General features: G+C 40.0%; 1 protein-coding gene across 2 annotated transcripts in view; it reads left to right on the plus strand.

The window, feature by feature from the left end:
- Window positions 1–16,144, plus strand: part of FZD6 (frizzled class receptor 6) — a 36,629-nt gene extending 20,485 nt beyond the window's left edge. For both annotated transcript variants that reach the window (XM_045078006.1, XM_045078007.1), the window contains exons 3-7: window positions 6,554–6,750; window positions 9,389–10,406; window positions 11,518–11,666; window positions 12,977–13,405; window positions 14,643–16,144. In XM_045078006.1, coding sequence (XP_044933941.1) covers window positions 6,554–6,750; window positions 9,389–10,406; window positions 11,518–11,666; window positions 12,977–13,405; window positions 14,643–14,811 — 1,962 coding nt within the window. In that variant the 3' untranslated portion in view covers window positions 14,812–16,144. The remainder of the gene's footprint in view (window positions 1–6,553; window positions 6,751–9,388; window positions 10,407–11,517; window positions 11,667–12,976; window positions 13,406–14,642) is intronic.
- The last annotated feature ends 7,363 nt before the right edge of the window (window positions 16,145–23,507 follow it).

Here is a 23,507-nt window from a genome sequence, read left to right on the forward strand (position 1 = left end):
AGCTGCTTGCACACTACCTGGCTATTGGCTCCAGCTTGAATAGCCACCAACCAACAGCTGCTGGAAGGGGCAGGGCCCACAGTGTCCACAAGGTTTGTGCTGCCAGTGCAGGGTGTGGCTGGTACAGCCGCTGGTCTGGGCCTGCAGTTTTTGCAAGGCATGGTGGTCTTCAGTGGGACCAACCACCACTGGAGGATTGAGGCTTCACAAAGCCCAGGAGTTGGGAGCCCTGGTGTTGGCAAGGTATGCCAGTGTTCTGGGAGGAGACCCTCAGTGCTGGGACTGAAGCAAGAATGGCTAGATGGGGCAGATCCCCTAAGAGGGCAGGTGGGGGTATGAAGAAGTTAGGTAGTAAGTGTCAGTTCTGGGCTAGTTCTGAAAGGTGGCCATGTGTTTGTGCTATGGTTGGGAGAGGAAAATGGTGCCTGCCAGCTCCTTTGTTCCTGGGTGAGTCTCCCAGGGATCTCTATCCTTTAGGGACACACTCTGAAATTAGTAAATAACCCCCCTGTATGCCTCAGGCTACTATGTCTATGCTGTATCCCCACGGATTATTTGTAGTGCTGTCTTTAAGGGTGGGGAATCAGCTGACTCTTCCAGAAATCATCCTGCTGATTTTTAAAATCTGAGACTTTAAGTTCCACTGATTATTGTGAGAACTCACAAAATTCAGCCCCTCTAGTTTTCAAAGCCAAATGTTATGGCACTTAATCTTCCCCATTCAGCCTCCCGTGTGATTGTCTTTCTCTCCCCTCTCCACATCCATGGCTCCCTCCTTTCCAAGGACTGCCAGGGTTCATTTGGCTCTGACCACATCTCCATCCTTCCTAACCTCTTCAGTGTGGCCTCTTCTCTACCTTTAGTTGTGGAGTTGGTTTCACCAGTCTTTGGGTTGTTCTGTGTTTTTTTTTACACTGATATGAACATTACCTAGTTGCATCTGTGGGCCAAGGTGAGCTTTCCGCCATCTTACCAGATGCTCCACCTCAATTCCTTTTTTTTAAGATTTTATTTATTTATTTAATAGACAGATCAAAAGTAGGCAGAGAGGCAGGCAAAGAGAAAGGAGGAAGCAGCTCCCCCACTGAGCAGAGAGCCTGATGCAGGGCTCCACCCCAGGACCCTGACACCATGACCTGAGCTGAAAGCAGAGGCTTTAACCCACTGAGTCACCCAGGTGCCCCTCAATTCCTTTTTATCTTTCAGAAATGCCTCAGTGTTTATAGTTCATTGATAAGAGTTTTCCTAGTTTTTTGTAGAGCTGTAGATTTTCTTTTTTATCCTTAGAACTTTTTTCCCATTTCAATGGCATTTGGAGAAGAAGAGGATGATAATATGAAGTTCAGTACATTCCTCTTGAATCAGAATTTTCATCTTCTCTTACTCTATATATTCTCATTGGGAAATTTGATTCAGATATTTCAGTTACCATTTTTATAATGATGGCTTCCAAATCCATGTCCTTTACCTAAAGTCTGTCACTTACAGAGCCCTATTTATTTAACTGTCTGCTAGTAGATATCCACACTCACATGTCCTATGGGCACTTCAAACCGCCCATCAACAGGTGAACTGATAAACAAATTATGGTTTAATCACACGATGGAATACTACTTAGCAATTGAAAAGAAGGAACTGCTGAGGCATGGAACAACATGGATGAATTTCAAAATAATGATGCCAAGTGAAAGAAGCCAGACAAAAAAGAATATATGCTGTATGATTTCATTTATGTAAAACCTAGAAAATACCACTCTGTAATGACAGAAAGCATATCAGTGATTGCCAGGGGAGGCTTTTTGGCTTGTGGTAGGGAGTGAGAGGGGAGATAGGAGGGAGGGATTACAAAGAGGCAAGAGAATACTTTTGTGGTAATGGATATATTTATTTTGTTGATTCTGGTAATGGTTTCAAAACCCATCAAAGTTTACACTTTATACATGTTCAATTTATTATATGTCAATTATACCTAAATAAAGCTGGAAGAAAACCCTTACTATTAAAGGCTTTTAACGGAAAAACAGGAGTTCCTGCCCACTCTTCTCCATCCCCATCCCCATCGTCCTCCCCAAAGACAGACACTTTGAACTCCTTCAGGGCTCTTCCGATACACAGGCCATGTTCTAATATGCTTAGTCTGTTGCTTATTGATTCGTCCATTTAGAACTTCTGGCAGTCTCTGTTTATTCTATATGGTAGTTGATTATTGATTTGTCTTACTCTACCATTTTTTCTTCTCTTCCCAGTGTTCTAATATAATTCTTGGTTAAATCAATCAATCTCCAGTGCTAGCATTACTAGGAACATTAAATATTGTACATTACTGAGTCGAGTAGTTTGCTTTGATTGAATGTATTTATTTAATACCTTCCCTCTTGGTTAACACAATAACTACATTTTCCCTTATTTGCTTGTTTTTTATGTACCTATAGCTAGTTTTTTTTCTTGATGTCCTAGACTTTTAGACATCTAACAGCAATTTTTCCAGATGCTTAAAATACCATATAATCTGTCAGTTCCAGTCCCCCAGTGCCATTCCCTTGAGGCATTCATTCTTCCTTCAGCTATCTGTCCTCGTATATTTGCCCTGATTGCTTTCTGGACTAGATACATAGTGGTAAGGACTACAAAGAAACACAAATCAGAACAATGGAACAGAGAATGGAAAGACATTTTTTTTTACATAGGGTGGGCAGGGAATGCTTCTCTGAAGTGACAGTTATGCAGAGACCCAAATGAATGAGGACACAAGCCATGTGACTGTGTGGAGGAAGAGTGTTCTAGGTAAAGGGAACAGCAAATGCAAAGATTCTGAAGCAGAAATACACATGGAATTATGAGAAGCAAAATGCCAATTTAGTGGCATTGGAGTGAATAAGAGAAAGCATGGTAGGAAATGAGGGAAAGGGTGGTCGGAAAGTGGCCAGGGGCCAGGAAATCTGCGGCCTCATAGGACTTGATAAGAACTCTAGAATTTATTCTAATGGAGTCTTTTTAACAAGGACAAGCTTACATTTTAAAGAATCACATTGGTTGGAAGGTGGACTGAATGGAAATGGACTGTCAGATTTGCGAGAGTGTTAAGTAGTGAGACCATTAGGAAGCTATTTCAGTAGTCTAGGTGAAAGATTTAGTGGCTTAGACATAGTAACTTAGTAATAGTGAGAAATGGTCAGATTTGAAATCAATCTTACAGGGGAACCAATAGGATTTGCTGCTGGATCAGATATGGGGTGAGAGACAGAGAGGAGTAAAAGATGAGTCTTTGGATTCTTGGTCAGAGCAACTTCGTGAATGGTGGCACTACCTGAGATGGGGAAGACGGAGGGATTCTTTGGGAGATAGGATGCTGTGGGATTGAGTTGTGTTTTGAACATACTGGGTTTGAGATGCATGTTGACAGCTTATTGGAATTCTCCAGGGGCAGGTGGTCATCAAATAGAGGGTTCACAGGATAGATGGGGCTGGAGATGACTTTAGGAATCTTCGTGTACAGTTGGTATTTAATTCCATGGTTCTGGATGAGTTTCTCCTGGGAGTGAGTATAGATAAGGTAGAAATCTGAGGATGGAACTCCCGAGTACTCCAGTATGTAGAATTGGGAAGTAGAAGAGAATCAAAAAAAGAACAGCAATGAGATAGGTAGAAATCCAGGAGAATTCATATTCTATAAGCCAATTGAAAAAAAAAAGTTTCATGAGGAGGGCAGGATCCACTGTGTAAAATGTTATTAAGAATTTAGTAGGATGAGGACTTAGAACTGACTTACTGGATTTGACAATGTGGAGTTTATTGGTGGCTCTGACAAGCTGTTTCACTGAAGTATGAGGACGATTGAAGGAAGGCTCAAGAGGGAGTGGGAAGAGCAGAATTCAAGAAAGTAAAGACAACTGTTTTGAGGAGTTTTTCTCTAAAGGGGAACAGAAAAATGGAATAATGGCTGGATGGGGATTGGGATGTAAAGTCAAGGAAAGATATTATTGTTTTGTTTTGTTTTGTTTATGGTGGGAGATAATAGAACAAGTTTGTCTGATGGGATAATCACTGTAGCATAGGGTTTGGAATTGGGGGGTTGGAAGAGAGGAGAATATGAGAGAGATCTCTGTGAAATAAAATTGACTGGAGGCACCTGGGTGGCACAGTTGGTTAAGCGTCCAACTCTTGATTTCAGCTCAGGTTATGATCCCAGAGCCATGAGATTGAGCCCCACATTTGGCTCCATGCTCAGCACGGAGTCTGCTTCAGACTCCCTCTCTCCCTCTGCCTTTCTCTCTCCTCACACTCTCTCAAATAAATAAATAAATCTTAGAAAAGAAAGGAAAATTGACTAAAGGTTAAGCCCAGAAATGTTTTAGTAATAAGATTGCAGTGTGATACCAGGTTTTCAGTTAGTAAACTAGTACATTTCTGTTCTGAAAAATGTTCTTATATTCTTTATTCGATTATCATCCATACCCCATTTTCCCTCTAATTTCTGGAACTCCTTTAGTCATGTGTTGGACACTTGGACTGATCCTCTAATTGGGAGGATTTTCTCTCTAACTGTCCATCTCTTCCCTCAGCTTTATCTTCTAATCCTTCTATAGAGTGTTTTTTTTTTTTTAATTTGAGCCATCTTACTATTTCAATTTTCTATAGCACCTATTCCTTTTAAATGAATGCAATTTAAGATATTAAGGTTTTTATTTGTTCTGTGATTCATTTTCTTTTGTTCCCTGCATAATCTGTTTCCTCCAAATATTCAATTATCTGCTTGCTTGTTTTGGTCTCTCATCCTACTAAATTCTTAATAACATTTCACACAGTGGATCCTGCCCTTCTTATGAAACATTTTTTCTCTCTTTGATGTGCGAGGCTTTCTTCAGACATCTGATGATCCTTGGCTGCCCATTTTTATTTGTGTGGGGCACTAAAAAGCTCTGTGTGCAAGAATGGGGCTTGTTATTGGTGGGCTTCATAGTAGGGTTAGCTCAAGGTCAACTGTCTTTTTCACTGTCAGTGTGTAGAGCTCTTCAAGACTGTTGAGTTTTTTCAAAGAATGGGGATGGTAGGTATATGCCTGAACAGAAGAAGAACAGGAAGATGAGGGCTTCATATTTATGTAGGTTGACTGTTATAGCCCCCCGCTTTTCAGTTTGTGCATTATCTCTGCCCTGTGCTTGATGCCCCAAGTGCAGAACATTTCCAGCTCCGTTTCTTCCAGAAACAAGGCTGGTAGAATGCAGTAGTCATCTGGACTGGAGTAGGGGTGAGGATAGACTTTTGTGCTACTTAGTACCTCAACAAACTGAGACTCTTGGATTATTTAGAGCACATGAGCTCATTGTCATCTCAATTCCTCCACTCCTGCTTCAAAGTACACCTCATGTCCCATTAAGTCACTTTCCACTCCTCTAATGGCTCTCCATCTTGGGAAGGCTGGGGCTTTCTTTTTTGTTGTTTTTATCATTGGAAAAGTCATATATGCTAATGTAGTCTCTTCTATTCACTTCTAATTGGTTAGTAGCTTTTTTTTTTTAATTATAAGAGGAAAGGGGGTAAACATATGTGGTTAATGTGCCAGGTTTATCCAGAACCCATGTGCCTTTTCTGAAGTATAATCATCACAATGTTTATTGAGTGCCTACTACATGCCAGACTCTGTTTGAAGAGCTTTACATTTATTAACTCCATACTCATAACAGTTTTATGCAACAGGTAGTATTATCATTGCCGTTTTACAGTTGAAGAAACTGTGGCAAAGAAAAGTTAACTAGACAAAGTTACACAGCCAGGAAGTGGGGGACTAACATTCCAGCTCAGCTGTCAGACTCTAGAGATACTTCCTGCTTTTAAAACTCTCCAGTAGTATTCATTCCTTGATTTCCAAAATCCAGACAACTTAGCATGCCATTCCTGTTCTCCAGGATCAAGCCTAGCATACCTCACCAATCTCAGCTCTCTCTACTCTGCCCTTAACACCACCTCTTTGACCTTATATTCAAGCCACACTAAGCTTGCCCTGCATGGATAAGGGTTTAGTGATCCTCATGCCTTTTTCATGCTGTTCCTCTGCCTCAGACATTCCTTCATTCTCTAGAATACTCAGTACAATGTTAGGGTATTCCTTTATGTACTTATAAATTTAATATTTGCATAAGTTATTTTACCTAGCAGTCAACTCGTGCTTTTGGTTTGATTTAGCATGTCTTCTTTAAAAATGTGTAATTTAATAAAATAATAATATTCTATTACATATGAAGGGTTCATAAGTCTAACAGACTAACTGAAATTATCTCCTTAAAATTTCATTGTATTGAGGGGCACCTGGATGGCTCAGACAATAGAGAAAATTACTCTTGATCTCAGGGTCATGAGTTCAAACTCCATGTTGGGCATAGAGATTAGTTTAAAAATAATAAATTAATAAAAGTGAAAAAAATTTTGACTGTATTGACAATGAGATATTCTTTTAGAGTATAAGTGAGAAGGCATATACTTTAAATAGTGAATAAGTTCCATTCATTTGTTATTAAAATGTTTTCTAACCTTATCTTGCTGTTTTTCTTAATAGCCTTTTCTTCCTCTGGCAAATTTGGAATGCTCACCAAACATCGAAACTTTCCTTTGCAAAGCTTTTGTACCAGCTTGCACGGAACAAATTAATGTGGTTCCACCTTGTCGTAACTTTTGTGAGAAAGTATATTCTGATTGCAAAAAATTAATTGATACTTTTGGTATGCGATGGCCTGAGGAACTTGAATGTGACAGGTAAATTATGTTTTCAACTGAAAGCTACCAGTGATCTTTTAATGTTGGTTTTAGTTTTCCAGAATGTTTGTGACCGGCTCTCATTATTTAATTCAACAAATGTTTATTGCATACTTAACATTTGCCAGCCACTGTGGTGTAGTGTTTTGGGCACAATGGTGAACAAAAACAGATTTCCAGTGGGAATTTACTGTGGGGTAGGAGGAACAGATAGTAATAAAATAATTATAATAATAAATGTAAAATTATAACCATGCTAGAGACAACAAAGGAGAAGTACAAAGTTCTCTGAGAAGATGTAAGGGTGCCTTTGACCCAAACTGGGGGGAAATGAACTTATTTTCAATTCACTGCCCATTTGTACATTGACCTTGACTCATTACTTTTGTCTCCTATTCGCTAGACATTGGGGGATTGTAATTTGAAACAATCTACTGATATAATGAGACTTCACATGATAAAGCTGGGAAGATGCTGTATCTATCTTTTTGTGTCTTTATCTGTAGACTAGATTATAGAAGGTTTGTGAAAGTCAAATACTTGCGGTGGATAATTGTTTCCAGGAACAACTCATAACATATAATAAAGTTGAGGATACCCATACTTACATTCTAGGCAATACCCTTCTACAGGAGCTTTTACACAAATAAGGAATCACACATGAGAATACCGATTGCCACATTATTCCTAAATTTTTTTTAAAAAAGGGGAAATGTGAAACTCCATTGTAGAAGAATGAATAGTAAATTGTGATGTACTTATACACTAGAGTACTGTGATGCAGTAGATAAAATTAATGTAGTTGATCCACATCTGTACACATGGATAAATCTAAAAATTATAGTGTTAAGTTAAAAAAAGGATGCTACAGGATAATATATAGTATGATGTCATTTATATAAAATTCAAAACCTGTAAAACAATATTATATAACATTATGGTTAGAAAAAATCACAGAGTAAAAATTTTTTCAAATGCAGAAGGAGAATAAAAACTGAATTTGTGGTAATGAGTATTTCTGGGGAGAGAGAAAGGAGAATAGGACCAGAAAGGGGTCCCAACTGATCTCTACTGTTTAGGTCCCACATTGGATGTGTAGAGATTACTTAAAAATAAAATTTATAAATAAATAAATAAGTAGTTTTCTTCTTAGAAACTCCCACTAATTTATTTTTACTTTTTTAAAGATTTTATTTGAGAGAGAGTACAAGTGGGAGGGATAGAGGAAGAGGGAGAGGGCCAAGCAGACTACCCCATGAGCAGAGAGCCCAACGTGGATCTCAGTCCCGGGACCCCAAGATCATGACCTGAGCCCAAATCAAACATTTAACCAACTGAGCCACCCAAGTGCCCCAAAACTCCCGCTAATTTTTTTTTTTAAAGATTTTATTTATTTATTTGACAGACAGAGATCACAAGTAGGCAGAGAGGCAGGCAGAGAGAGAAGGAAGCAGGCTGCCTGCCGAGCAGAGAGTCCAATGTGGGGCTCGATCCTAGGACCCTGGGATCATGACCTGAGCCGAAGGCAGAGGCTTTAACCCGCTGAGCCACCCAGGCGCCCCAAACTCCCGCTAATTTTTATACCATATAGATCCTCCAAATTAACACTGGTGTGTAGAAACTCAACTGAGCAATAAACTTTTTCACAAAATAGAAAATGTATCTGTGTATATCACTCCAGTCTACCGTAAACAAGGGAGACAAGGAGTAGAGACTTCCAGTTACAAAATAAATGTGTCGTTGGGATATAATGTACAGCATGGGCTATGTAGCCAATAACATTGTATTAATTTTGTGACAGATGGTGATTAGATTTACTATGGTGACCTTTTCTCAATGTATATAAATGTCAAATCACTATGTTGTGCACCTAAAACTCATATAATATTGTATGTCAACTCAATTAAATTAAAAAGAGCCAGCCAAACTGAAACAGGATAGTGATTAATTAAGCTGGTCCCTAGTCTACTTCTTGGTGATCTTCTTGCCTTTAAGAATGTAGAGATCACCTGAACTCAATCCAGGGAGGGGAAGGGTGTCATTTCAGCCAATTTTAACTGTCAAAACCTTGTCATATGGTTGAGCTACTTTGCTTGTGGGCATTAGAATACAAGTGAACTTCCCCAAGACTTTTCTAATGCTGTAAACAGACAAGCCAACACTTTTTTGTCTGGAGACTACTAATTAAGAAAAATTCTTTTTCTTTTCCTTTTTTTTTTTTTTTTTAGGATAAATTCTTTCTTAAATATTTATTCTTGGAAGCAGAAATTATTTAAAAATTATTAATTGGGGCACCTGGCTGGCTCAGGCAGTGGAGCATGATCCTGAGTTCAAGCCCCACCTAGGGTATAAAGTTTACTTAAAAAATTTACAAAATAAAAATTATTCATTGATCATTTTCTGAGTAAGGAAATGTTCATATTCACTTGCCTTGTATTAAATATATGTTAGCGTATTGGGGCCTCACTAACAACTACTAGTGTTCAGTTAATTTCAAAGCTCTAACCTTTAATCTATCCAGGTTGTATGTCTTCCCATCAATTATGAATGCATAATGTAGTACTTTATAGCTGGAAAGCATAGCATTAAAACAGTGAATCAGTAAAAATATTGCCTTTGATTTTTATAATCTCTACAGATTGCAGTACTGTGATGAGACCGTTCCTGTAACTTTTGATCCACACACACAGTATCTTGGTCCTCAGAAGAAAACAGAGGAAGTTCAAAGAGACATTGGATTTTGGTGTCCCAGGCATCTGAAGACTTCTGGGGGACAAGGCTATAAGTTTCTGGGAATTGACCAGTGCGCACCTCCATGCCCTAACATGTATTTTAAAAGTGATGAGCTAGAGTTTGCAAAAAGTTTTATCGGGATAGTTTCAATATTTTGTCTCTGTGCAACTCTGTTCACATTCCTTACTTTCTTAATCGATGTTAAAAGATTCAGATACCCAGAAAGACCAATTATATATTACTCTGTCTGCTACAGCATCGTGTCCCTGATGTACTTCATCGGATTCTTGTTAGGTGACCGCACAGCCTGCAACAAGGCAGATGAGAAGCTAGAGCTCGGGGACACGGTAGTTCTGGGCTCTCAGAATAAGGCTTGCACGGTTCTGTTTATGTTTTTGTATTTTTTCACAATGGCCGGCACGGTGTGGTGGGTGATTCTTACCATTACGTGGTTCCTAGCGGCAGGACGAAAATGGAGTTGTGAAGCCATTGAACAAAAAGCGGTGTGGTTTCATGCCGTGGCGTGGGGGATACCGGGTTTTCTGACTGTTATGCTTCTTGCTATGAACAAAGTCGAAGGAGACAACATTAGCGGTGTTTGCTTCGTCGGCCTTTATGACCTGGATGCGTCTCGCTACTTCGTGCTCCTGCCTCTGTGCCTTTGTGTGTTTGTCGGGCTGTCTCTTCTTCTAGCTGGCATTATTTCCTTAAATCACGTTCGGCAAGTTATACAACATGATGGCCGGAACCAGGAGAAACTAAAGAAATTTATGATTCGAATTGGAGTCTTTAGTGGCCTGTATCTTGTGCCCCTCGTGATACTTCTGGGGTGTTACGTCTATGAGCAAGTGAACAGGGTCACCTGGGAGATAACTTGGGTCTCCGACCACTGTCGTCAGTACCACATCCCGTGCCCTTACCAGGTAAAGAGCATTTGTATTAGTTTGCTATCCTTTTTAAAGATTCTTTTATTTGAGAGAGAGAGAGAGATTACCTGAGCCTTTGGGGATGGGGAGATGGACAGGGAGCAGATTGAGCAGAGAACTCAACACGGGGCTCAATCCCAGAACCCTGAGATCATCACCTGAGCTGAAGGCAAATGCTTAACCAACTGAGCCACCCAGGGACCCCTGTATTAGTTCATTATTTAACTTTAACACAGTGGACATTCCCTGGACATACACTTGAAATAGTCATGAACATGACATTAGATTTTCCATAAGAAAATCCAGTAGATGGAAAGATTGGGCATTAGCTGAAGCTGAGGTCAGGCCTTGAGTTCTTGCCTCAAGTTTAGACTTTGGTTACGATAGTTAAAATGCCTCCTTTAGCTATTCTTTTAATAAAAATTAAATTCGATTGCAAAGGCAAATAAATAATAATGAGGAACAGAAACAAGAAGAGGTCTGTCAACTTCTGCTGAAGTGGGAGTTGTTTTTAATTCTTCACTTAGTGCAGGGAAACCTTATTTGGGTTTATTTAATTTGATCGTGTCATCTTATAATGTTTTTGTTTCATCTATGCTTATAAAAACAGAACTTATTTTACTATATGGAATTGATACTTCTTTCACCCTGACCAACCAAATTTTTAAAAACATAAACAACAATGCATAAGGACTCTAAAATACTATGTTGTTCCACTGAATTTAAATGCAATTTTTTGGTAGATTTTAGTAGAAGGCAAATAGATGAATACTCAAAGCCAGATATTTTGGCAATTATAAGAGGCTGCAATACTTATAGGGAAAAGATGCTGGGAAATCAAGTCAAGATTTAGGATATTCTTCCTAAATATATTTAAGTGTTTTCCTTTTCTAGCTATGTATTTTGATATGCAGATAAGTTCTTCATTCGGAACTTTAGTAAAGAATATTAAAGCAGCACTGTTCATTATAGTGCACTATGTCAAACATTTTATAATACAACAGACTGAAAATTTATACTTTCTGTTCAAGTTTTACATTGATGGTATAGACTTCTTTCCACTTAAAATGTATCACTGAAATTTTTATTATTCACTGTTTTTTTGTAGGCAAAAACAGAAACTCGACCAGAATTGGCTTTATTTATGATAAAATATCTGATGACATTGATTGTTGGCATCTCTGCTGTCTTCTGGGTTGGAAGCAAAAAGACATGCACGGAATGGGCTGGGTTTTTTAAACGAAATCGAAAGAGAGAGTAAGAAGCTACTGAATTATCTGATGTTGTTTTAAATTAAATAGAACAAATACCAAGGAACTATTCAAGTCATTATTGTGCCAGAGTTTCATTATGCCAACTGTTATATCAAATTTGGAAATCTTTTTCCTGGAGAAATATACTTTATTCTGTTTGGCATTCATTAAAATAGACTCTGACCTATACTATTCTATTGAAATATGAAAGAAAGATTTGTTAAGTGTGCATTTTCTTTACACAGCTTATATTTAATATTATTACTGCTATCACTGGATTCATTAGTTCAGATGCAGCATTTTAAATTTTATCAATGATAAAAGATTAAATGGGATCAAATATATGTAAGGAAAATTATAGACTATGACTCAAATATATTATATGATCGTTTACTACCTTTAAGTTTTATCACACATAGTGCTGGCTTAAAATGGCTTAGGGCAACTTATTTGCCCTAAGATGGTAAAATTTTAAGCTTATGTAGTATTTTATAACAATATAGTAGATTTACAAGTAAATAGTTCATTTTGGTTAATTATATACATTATATGCTCTATACAGCCAACAATGTAGCATAGGTTTTTAAACTATTCCCCATTGGTTTGATTAATAAACTTTTTTTGTGGTAAAAGTTCAGAACTATGGATCTTTTCTAAGTTTTTAAAGTCTGAAGAATTGCATTTTTTTTAAGATTTTACTTATTTATTTGACAGAGAGAGGGAGAGAGCACACAAGCAGAGGGAGACGCAGGTTCCCCACTGAGCAGGGAGCCTGACTGAAGAATTGCATTTAACTGGACTTTAATTTTTTGCAATTATTACATATCTACTCCATATTTATATACATCACAGTTCAGTATAATTTGCTAACTTTAATGTTAGCAAACAATTAAATTTAACAACAACCATTCTACATCCTTTCTTTTTTGGTTTACTTTTATATTGATGTATTTACATGTGATAAATAGATTATCCCCTACGGTATGCTGCTTTGAGTTTCCTTGTCAGTTTCCTCCTTAGGTTTAGCCTCTCTAATTTTTTACCAATCTACTTGTGCCGACAAAGGCAGCTAACAGTGTATGCAAAAAAGATTTCACGTCATGGCAATCTACTTATAGCTCATAGTATCTGTAATCCCAGATTTCATAACTATAAGTCATTTAGAACTTTTAACCTGATCAACTAAAGATTTTAGTATAAGATTTATGCTTTTTGGCTTCTTTTTCTTTCTTTCTTTTTTGTCCCCCTGCTTTTTGGCTTCTCGATAGCACTTAACATTTACCTAGTAAGCCCGCTCCTTGGTTTCTCTTACAGTCCAATCAGTGAAAGTCGAAGAGTTCTACAGGAGTCATGTGAGTTCTTCTTAAAGCACAATTCTAAAGTCAAACACAAAAAGAAGCACTACAAGCCCAGTTCGCATAAGCTGAAGGTCATTTCCAAATCCATGGGAACCAGCACAGGCGCTACCGCCAATCACGGCACTTCCTCAGTGGCTATCACTAACCATGATTACTTAGGACAAGAAACTTTGACAGAAATACCAACCTCCCCAGAAACATCAGTGAGAGAGGTGAGAGCAGACGGAGCGAGCACCCCCGGATCCAGAGAACACGACTGTGGGGAGCCGGCCTCCCCAGCAGCATCCAGCTCCAAACTCTGTGGGGAACAGGCTGACAGGAAGGGCCGGGCAGGCAACGGGACAGATAAGATCAGCGTATCAGAAAGTACGAGGAGTGAAGGAAGGTGAGCTCCGATTTTGTTCTGTTAAATCGGGACTGCTTTGAATATTGCATTATGCATTTTTTATTAAAGCATAGCACTTCTGGAAAGAAAATGTGCTAGGAGATGACATGTGTCCATATATTTAATCCAAGGAAGTTTGGGTATAAGAAGTTTGGGTCCAGCCTGTAAATATGCTATTTGGTAGTTCAGTTCTTAGCTTGGAAAAGAGCCTTCATGAATGTTGTTTGCATAGGAGTGTGATGTTCTTTTCCGTGGCCGTTGTTAAGTGTTGCGTGTATATTTGGTAAATGCTGAGGAGCCTTTTGAGATACAGGCTATTGAGTTGTAATTGCTACTGTATCATAGTACTAAAAGGTATTTGTCATTTTATATGAAGATGATTATGTTTTTTACTTTCTGAACATGAAAGGATATTGACATTATCTTTAATGAATTTTTCCAAATGGTCATAGGTGATCCAGACACAGGTAAATATCGAATTAAGCAGAATGCCAATAGCTAAGTACTTTTAGGTCTCAAGGTTGTCTTGCCACCCTCCTCCCAAACTAAATCAGATGCACTTCTTTGTGTTCCCGTAACAGCTTTTGCTGTTTCTAATTAGATATGTGCCTTTAAAATGGGATGGGGGGGGGGGGAGACAAACCATAAGAGACTCTTAATCTCACAGAACAAACTGAGGGTTGCTGGGGGGAGGTGGGTAGGGAGGGGATGGTGGGGTTATGGACATTGGGGAGGATATGTGCTATGTTGAGTGCGATGAAGTGTGTAAACCTGGCGATTCACAGACCTGTAGCCCTGGGGCTAATAATACATTATATGTTAATAAAAAATTTTTAATTTAAAAAAAAACCTCCACTAGATTTGTAAACCCTCAATTTGTAAAACCTCAGAGCTGAGGTCTGATTCATCATTGTGTTGGAATTAAAATGTCTCATCCTTGGTGGGAAATGAATAAAATATTTGCTAAAGCAAGGGCCGGAATTCTGTCTTATTAAGTGTATTCCCGATGCTACAGTGTGCTCAGCCCACGCATGGGTGGTGCTTAATGCAATTTCTGAAGTTAGCAAGAACTGTATTTGAAAAGAAAGTATTTGCACTTTGAGGTGTCATGGTACACATAAAGAGTTTTAGTTAATTATGCAAAAAATTCATGAAAAGTGGATGGCAGCTGTAAGGACATTTGGCATCACATCTGCGCTTTGGTCTGTAATATGTCACCTTTCGTCTTTTTACCTAGGCTCTCTCCAAAAAGTGACGTCCCCGAGCCTGGCCCAGTGCAGAACAGCAGCTCACAGGCCCCAGGTTCCTCTGAGCCGGGCAGCCCAAGAGGCTCTGCATCCCTGCTCGTTCACTCGGCTTCCGGGGGCAGGAAAGAGCAGGGCCGTGGCAGTCACTCGGATACGTGAGGGGCGGGGTTGCCTGCCCGTTGCAGAGAAGGGAGTTCATACTACACTGGCGGGGACAGTGTGCCGTCTTAGCAACATCACTGTCCCGTTCTTTTGCACTGAGAGCTACACCGTCGCTTGTTACACTGGAAACGGTAGATTCCGAGTATAATAGGATTCATTTCACACAGAGTTTCGTGATGACAGTATACCCAGGAAACAGAAATGTGCAGGTTAATAATATTTTTTTAAGTTGTGTGGGAGGAGGGAGTGAGAGGAATCTTCCTTTTCTATTTATGAATATTCTGCTCTTGTTAAAAGTATTTTAAAATGTACTATATGCTCTTTCACTTTTATGGTCTAAAATCAAGATATTACTTTGCTAAAGTATTTAAAACTTTGTGTCTTTTTTTTATACATTTGAAAATAAGTTTCTATGTATTTGAATTTTGTTTTTTTTTAAGGAATCCTGGAAAAGCTATTCAAATATTTTTGTCATGTTATTCTGATATTTTAGCACTACTTTGGTAGCTTTTACACTGAGTTTCTAAGAAAATTGAAAAATAATACTTTTATAGTATGAAAAATATTTGACACACCAGAAGGTTTTATAATGGGAATTCACCTTTAAAAACCCACTTATTCCACTTTATCATCTTCCCTGTGTGAATTTTATAGTCTTATTGTTTTAGAAATTTCATACATCTATTATGCCACTAAAATGAGGTGCTTAATGTCCACTGTTGATTGTATTATGCTGCTCTGATCCTTCTACATTTTTAAATGATATGTCCTGAAGGATTAGGTGAAATGTTATTACTCTTTTAGAAATTAAGCCAAGTGCAATTGATTTCCTTTTAAAAAAAAAAAGTTTTATGACCACTCAAGATTGTATTTTTATGACCATTTATACTTGCTTGTACTTTTTTTTAGTTGCTTGTACTTTTAACTTTTTTAACGTTTAGAATATTAAAGCTTGTACAGTATCTTCATCAGACATTATGTAGAATTCATTCCTGTACCGAAATAGGATTTTGCTAAACATTTAAAAGTGTGCTTAAAAAAAAAAATGTGTTAGCACTATTAGTGTCAATCAAATGGGGGAAAAAATGTAGTCCTGATAAACATACTTTAAAATATTGAAGAATTTTCTTAATTTTATTTCCAATTAAGTGTTCTACCTTGAACAACATTTTCTGATGCTTTTGGTTTTTTCCTCTATTTAGCATTCTATTAAGCATAAAAAGATTATCACGTACTGTATGGAAAATGTAAATATTAACTTTTCCACATTTTTTAACTTTGCATACAAATTATATGATCTTTCCAGTAATAAAGTTTTCTCTGTATAAGAGATTGTGGAGTATTGTGTTTATTTTTAGTGGTCCTGACCCAGGAAGTGGTAGAACTTTTCAGATCAGGGGCTCCATTACTAATTAGCCAAAAGCTTTAAACTGGAAAAGACGTTGGGACTCAAATTTTTCATTTGTTACCGTTTTTCCCAGAGTATACGTGATACAGCCGTATTTATCATACTTTTTAAAGCCAGTGGGAGACCTGAAGGATGAGGTAAAGCAGTGGTAAATAAAACAATACTAAATTAAAACATTTTAAAAAACAAATAGGATAGTGAGGAATTGCCAGGCCAAGACCTTGGAGAAGAAAGAAATTCACCCTGCAGCCCCCACAACTGGGGCTTCTTTAGCCCAGGGAGCATTTAATGGAATGGGTGGAAAAGGTGGCTGAGTGGTTGAACAGTTATTGCCAGCGTCCAAGGGCTGGGGTTCAAGGGAAGGAGTGTCCACACACCACACTCCACTTAGAGTTGTGACCTCGAAAGGATGTATCCTTTTGAAGGAAGGAAGTGTGAAGTGTAGGGACAGCAGCCCTGCTTCAAGTTATCTGCATGGTCTAGAAAAATCTCTTATTCTGGAATTAGAATAAGGTAGTTCTGGATTAGTCATAGGTAGAAGCAAATGGCAATCTTGTCTGGAGGAAGAAAATGCTATTCTCTGTACTCTACAAATACTTTTTCAAATATGATGTTCATCATATAGTCAAACAGAGACAAGCATGCAAAAACAGTGTATGAGTAAGAATCGGCACTAACATCTGACGGGGAGAAGAGCCAGAGGTACTCCTCGGGGATGAGGCACGGATTTCTTAAACTCATGTAACTTAAAAATATCACAAAAGGAAAAATGAGACACCACTACACCTATCAGAATGGTTACAAGCCAAAAAACAACTGGCAATATCAATTTCTGGTAAGGATGCTGAGCAATAGGAACTCTCATCCACAGCTAATGGGAATGCAAAACGGTATAGACACTCTCAAAAACGGGCAGTTTCTCAACGCAGCCGGACTTGGTCTTCCCATGCGATCCAGCAGTCACGCTCCAAAGTAGTTCCTGAACTGACTGATGTAAATATTTCACCCTTGAGGTGCAGTAGAACTCCTCACTCAAGTCTGGCCAGCCCATAGTTAGCGGCTTCCTTCCAAAGAACATGGTAGGGAATGGGACAGTGGGGCACACTGTCCCTGCCAGTGTAGTATGAACTTCCATGCTAGAGAAACTGGACAAAACCCCACCTGAGGCAGGTGGCAGAGTCAGCATCAGTAGAGGGCATGACAAGAGTAGGTGCGCTTCCTATATGACCTGATGAGAATGGCCCTTGACCTTGGCGATCTTCCTCCCCCAAATCTATAACCTCAGTCTAGTTGTGAAGAAAGCAGAGAAAGCTCAACAGACATTTTACTAAATACCTGACCAGTTCTCAAAGCTATCATGATCACCAAAAGTAAAGTCAGAAACTGTCCCAGCCAAGAGATGCCTGGGGAAACATGGTGACCAAATGTAATGTGCTTTCCTAGAAAAGAAGTACAGTAGATAAAAACTAAGCAAATCTGAATAAAATATGGGCTTTAATTTTAGACATTCAATGCAGTGAAATGTCCTTTGTGTGTGTGTGAGAGAGAGAGAGAGAGAGAGAATTTCCTTCCTTCTGCTTCCTTTTCTATTGGAATCCCTTTTAATCCTATTCTGGACATCCTAGGCGGATCTTCTGATTTTCTCACCTTTCCTCTCTGTTTATCCATCTCCTTGAATTTTGGTTCTCTAAGAAAATTTCTGAAACTTATCTTCTAAATTTCTACTGAATTTTCATTTGGGCTCTCATATTTTTAATTTCACAGAGCATTTTTATTCCTGTTATTTAAGATTTTATTTATTTGACAGAGATCACAAGTAGGCAGAGAGGCAGGCAGAGGCAGCAAGAGAAGCAGGTTCCCTGCCAAGCAAGGAGCCTGATGTGGGACTCTATCTCAGGACCCTGGGATCATGACCTGAGCCGAAGGCAGTGGCTTAACCCACTGAGCTAGCCAGGCATCCCTATTCCTGTTATTTTAAATAGTATCTTCCTGTTTCATGATTCTTTTAGGCATATTTCCAGATAACATAAGTTGCTTTTTAAATATCATGTAGAAAACATGGATTTTTAATATTTATCTTGTAATGGGTGACTTTATGAAAGTCTCCTAGTCACTCTAATAATTTTGTAGTTGATTTTTCCTGAATTTTCAATGTAGATGACCTTTTCATCTCAAGTAATGGTCATTTTATTTCTCATCTATTTGCTCAAATTGGGAACCTCTCATTGTTAATAGGGTAGCGGAAGGCATCCTGGTCTTATTTATTTTAATAAGAATGTCTCTAGCATTTCATCATTAAGAACACTGGTATTTGGTAGAAGATAGATCTTTTTTAACAAGTTAGTAATGAATTCCATTTTGACGATTTTTTTTCAAATTAGCAGTAGGTGCTAAATTTTACTGAATGCCTGTTTGCTGTATTAGTCGAGGTAGGCTAAGTGCTGTAACAAACAGTCCTCAAATCTTAGCAGCTGAAGGAAGAGGAGCAAATGTTCTTGAGGTTCCAACTGATTCTTCAAGGACTCACCACTTCCATCTTCTGATGCAGCCATCCACAGCTGTCCCTTAGAGCTGCAATTCTCTGCAGGATTCTCTGTACCCAGCCAGCAGATGGAGGAAGAGAGAGTAAATGTACAGAAAAATGTCATGGGTCAGAGTGGGAAGTGCACACATCATTCCCAGCTACATTCCATTTATCAGAAGCCAGACACAGAATCACACCTAATTGCAGGGCAGGCTGGGAAATGCAGTCTAGCTCTGTGCCTGTGCCTCTTACTCAATGAGTAAGTTACATTTTCTAATACAATGCCATTCTTTCATTCTTTGAGTAACCCAAGTGGTCATGGTGTATCATTTAATATCCTGATTTGATTTGTTAGCAATTTATTTAAGATAAAAATGTCCATCCATACCTACCTGTATTCTAAGTGATTCCTCAACCAGGAACATAGCCTTTGTAATCAGTAAGCCTAAATTTTTAAAAATATTCTATTTCTAATAGCCAACTTCAAGACTATCATTTAATTCAAAAGAAAACAGCAGTTTCTCTTTCTCATGAGCCCAGAGTCTATGACGCAAAAAGAGCCTACTGTTCCAGGAGTGGTGACATTTATTTTTATAAGAATTACAGAGCATTTTTTGACCAGAAAAGTGGCCCTAAATTCCATACATACATTTACAATAATAACATTGGCATGAACAATGTGCCGCTCAACTCCACAGAGAGAAGAAATGATCAGGCAGCATTTCACCTTGAAAATCAGCCACAAATCCTCAACAGAATTTTACAGAATACCATCTTTCCAAAAGACAGCACATCCATTAGAATCCATCTGCTAGGCTATTTATGGTAGTGAAGGAATCTTTCCTAGACTTTCCTAGAAAAACTAGACCAAAAACAGCTTGTAATTACCACCCAGCATCAAAATCACCACTTTAGTGTTTCCTGATTTCTCAGAAATATGCCACTGGTGGGCTCTTCCAGTTATGACTGCTGGAAAGTTTTAATATTGCCAAGGCAGGCACTGGTACTCTCAAGAAAGGAAAGATATAATTTTTAATAATCACAAGAAGCCTTGCTATAACTCTTCTGAACGGAAAGCATCATCTTTAATACCTCACCACCCCCAGCACCAAAGACTGAAAATTCCAGACGCTGGAAGTTTTTAACAGTGGCCACTGTGATTTGGACGTGAGGAAGAACCAAACTTTCATGAACTCCTTTGCATCAACAGAGAGAGCAGACAAGAAAGGATCAAAGGCCTAATCCAAGTTTCTCGGAGGGCCTTGGCACTCAGAGCTGAACGGTAGGGGAGAGCAGCCTCAGAAAGTCTGTCGTGGACACTGCTCGGGGAGGGGAAGACAAAGGGAGCCATACGGAAAGAGTAGGGAAGAGGAAAAGAAGGAAGGACCAAAAGTGGTAAACACTAGTTAGAAATGAAAATACATGAAAAAAGTGCTGCTAAGATGAATTAATTTTACTAGCCAAATTCAAGGCTTTTATTTTCCATCCCTAGAAGGAAAAAGGAGAAAACTAGAAAAGACTTCTAAGGATATCCGTCACAAAACGAGAGGGGGGAGAGAGAGAGAATCTCGTTAAGTTTCAACAGAACTCTCTTAAAGAAAGTTTTCAAATAAGCCATTTTCTCCAAGCTCATGCCCTAGTTCACCTTTATTTACATTATTACAAATATTTCCTACTTATTTGGCATGTATACTGGGTTTTGACATACTCAAGTACAAAGAGTCTTTAAACTTGATGCTTAATTCATAGGTTTATAAATGTACATATTATTACATTTTAAATATATGGAGAGAAGAGGCCCCCCAAATCAGCAAAGATTTTTTCCTAACCCCCCAAAGAAAAAAAAAAACCTTAGTATTTTCTCCGTCTTGTTTTCCAAAGTGCTAACTACAATAAAACTGGCAAGTTTGTGGGTTTATTTTCTTGGGGGCCCCTTCTAGGATCTAATTAGTTTCACGATCAGAAAGTATTTATACAGAATACTTTAAAATCTCTGAATACAGAGATTTTAAACTTTATCTGAAAAAATTCACAAGTATAAGCTCCCAAGCGGTTTTCATCCTTTCGAATGGCCAGTCCAGAGGCCCCATGCAAACCTTCATAAAACAGACACCTCCAGAGCCGGTAAACAAAGTTGACCACCGGCAAAACCCTGGCTGGCACTTGCTGCCACCACTCTCCGTGCGGGCTCCAAGGGAGGAGAATGGCACGCTGTGTTTCTAGAGCTGACCTGGTTGGCAGGCTGCGGGCAAGTAAAAAGTACAGGGAAACAAAACAGGGGGACTGTGTTTCCTCGACTGACAGTCATCAACTGCCTCTTTGTCCCCTGTCCGTAGACTCCAGCCAGGGCTTTCCAGGCCTGCCGTGCAGACACGGAGAGGTTCCAGCGCTTTCTTGATGAAGCAAAGACCAGGAAAGGGGGGTGAATGACACCTCCAAAACCAGGCGCAGGCAGCCTCGCGGACCCCAGGGGCAGGGCAAGGTCTGGCCACTCTGGACACTCAGGAGAGATTGAGGCAATATAAAATATTTGTATCTAAACAATATAAAATCCTGTCCTCTCTACCCACCAAGCCAGAGGAGAATGAATGCACATGTGGGAGAGGGAAGAACACCTAAAAAATTCGCAGTTCGGAGGAATGAAATCCTAATGTGCGGACGTGGAAGCATTCCAAGGCATTGTTAGGCAGCAAAAAGCAAGTCTCAAAACTATATTTACAGAGTAATACCGTCTATGTAAACCTTCCCCCACAGAACGATTCTGTGTTTTCTCTCATTACATATACATGTGTCTAAGTGTGTGATGATACTGTGCCAGCAAGCAACCCCTCACCACACGCAATGACCCTGGGTATGTTAGACACACAGATGTAAATGCATGGCTTGAACCTGGTCCCTAACGTTTAAATTTTTATAAAGAGAATCTGCTCATGTATCAGGTAGTGTAATTACAAATTATTATTATTTTTTTTAAAGAACATTTACTGAGCCCAGATCTAGCTAATGCTGCCACAGTGGGTCCAGCCCATGTTGCATCGGGTGGTGGTGGGGGGAGTCTGCGGGCAGCCAAGGCCTCCCTGCTGTGAGCTGCTAGCATGCAGGGCAGGGAGGGGCAGCAGACCCCACTGAGACCCTGAAGGCCCCCAGTTCCTCTAGTTCAAACTTCCTTTGCTTCCTCCATGCTGTGATTCTCTGTCCCTGAAGCCAGTTTTTCTTCTGTTGGCAATCCCACAGGTGTTTTTGTTTTTGTTTTTAAAGATTTTATTTATTTCTTTGACAGAAAGAGAGATCACAAGTAGCAGAGAGGCAGGCAGAGAGAGAGGAGGAAGCAGGCTCCCCCGCTGAGCAGAGCAGAGCAGAGAGCCAGATGTGGGGCTCGATCCCAGAGACCCTGGGATCATGACCTGAGCCAAAGGCAGAGGCTTTAACTCACTGAGCCACCCAGGCGCCCTCCCACAGGTGTTTTGAGAACTTCTTGTGTCCCTACCCAAGACTCTACTCCTATCCCCATGAATAAATCTTAGACTAGCTTACTCAATCCCAGCACTGGGAGACCCAGGAGGCCAGAGGACCAACCCCTCAGGATGAGATATAGGGGAACACAAGGGAAGGCTGAAGTCCTCAGAAAACCCACGATGGCAAATTCTTTCCAGCCACTCTCCCCATTCCCCCCCCAACACAAACAGACCACCACCGTCTAAGTGTCCCCAGGAGCGGATAATTCATACTCACCAACTTCAAAAGTCAAGGCAGCAGTCTGAGGGCTGAAGGTCAGGGAGAGGCTAAGGCAAAGGTGTTGGCAGCTTTCGGCAGAAGGAAGACCTCGGTCCTCTCTAGAGACCTCCCCCTTCCCTGCCCAGCGCAATCGCCTCCCCCTGCGAGCAGTGCTGTCGGCCGGGGCTCCGGAGCTCCGACCGGGCGAGCGAGAGGGATGTTGGTCGTTTATAACTGGCTGTTCTAGTAGCCCCAGGGAGGTGTTCTCGGGGACCACCCCGTTTTGATCAGCAGCTCCCAGCTGGCTGGGTGGTTCCAAACCTCGGCAGAACTGTGATGGTCGTAGGTTTCTCGTCTGTCCCTGCCGGCTGCCTGGACCGCTCCAAGCTGAGCTCTGGCTTGCAGAAAATGCCCTGGTCCCTTCCCTCCAGAGCAGGTGAGTCAACTTTGCCTCTTTCGGAGTTCGCCAAGAGCGAAAATAACGTTCCTCCCCACCTGATACCTGAGCCAGAGATTTGTTATTTTTAATCAAGGAGATAAAATGCTACATACATCAGCCAAGGATGAGGCCCTGCTGTGTTCTAGAGACTACTGGAGCTTTCCGAGGGATCCCTCTCTCGCTGCCGGATGTACCGCTCACCTCTAGAACGTGGCCAAGGAGAACACGTGAGTTATATCTTGGCAAGATTATTTACACGCTGTAGATCCTGAACTCAGAGACTCCCGGTAGGTATTTCGTTTGTATACTTCGGTTTTACGGTGTCTGCAGAACGAGAGGCCAGTGTCCATATTGGGTCGTGTTCTTCCTGTGAGCAGGGGCACATGCTGCGGTCCCTCCTTGTCATTTCCCTGGGATGGGGATGTTAAAACCAACTGTTTGTACTTCCGGCTGCAGGCCAGGTATACCAGTTAAAATCATGTGTCTCCTATAAAGGGTGCAGGACCACGGGGTGCCTGGGTCGCTTAGTCAGTTAAGTGTCTGCCTTCGTCTCAGGTCATGGTTCCAGAGTCTTGGGATGGAGTCCCGCATGGGGCTCCCTGCTCAGT

The sequence above is a fragment of the Mustela putorius genome, unplaced genomic scaffold, assembly GCF_011764305.1.
Source record: "Mustela putorius furo isolate JIRA1106 unplaced genomic scaffold, ASM1176430v1.1 tig00000228_pilon_pilon_pilon, whole genome shotgun sequence".
In the NCBI taxonomy this organism is placed as follows: Eukaryota; Metazoa; Chordata; class Mammalia; order Carnivora; family Mustelidae; genus Mustela; species Mustela putorius.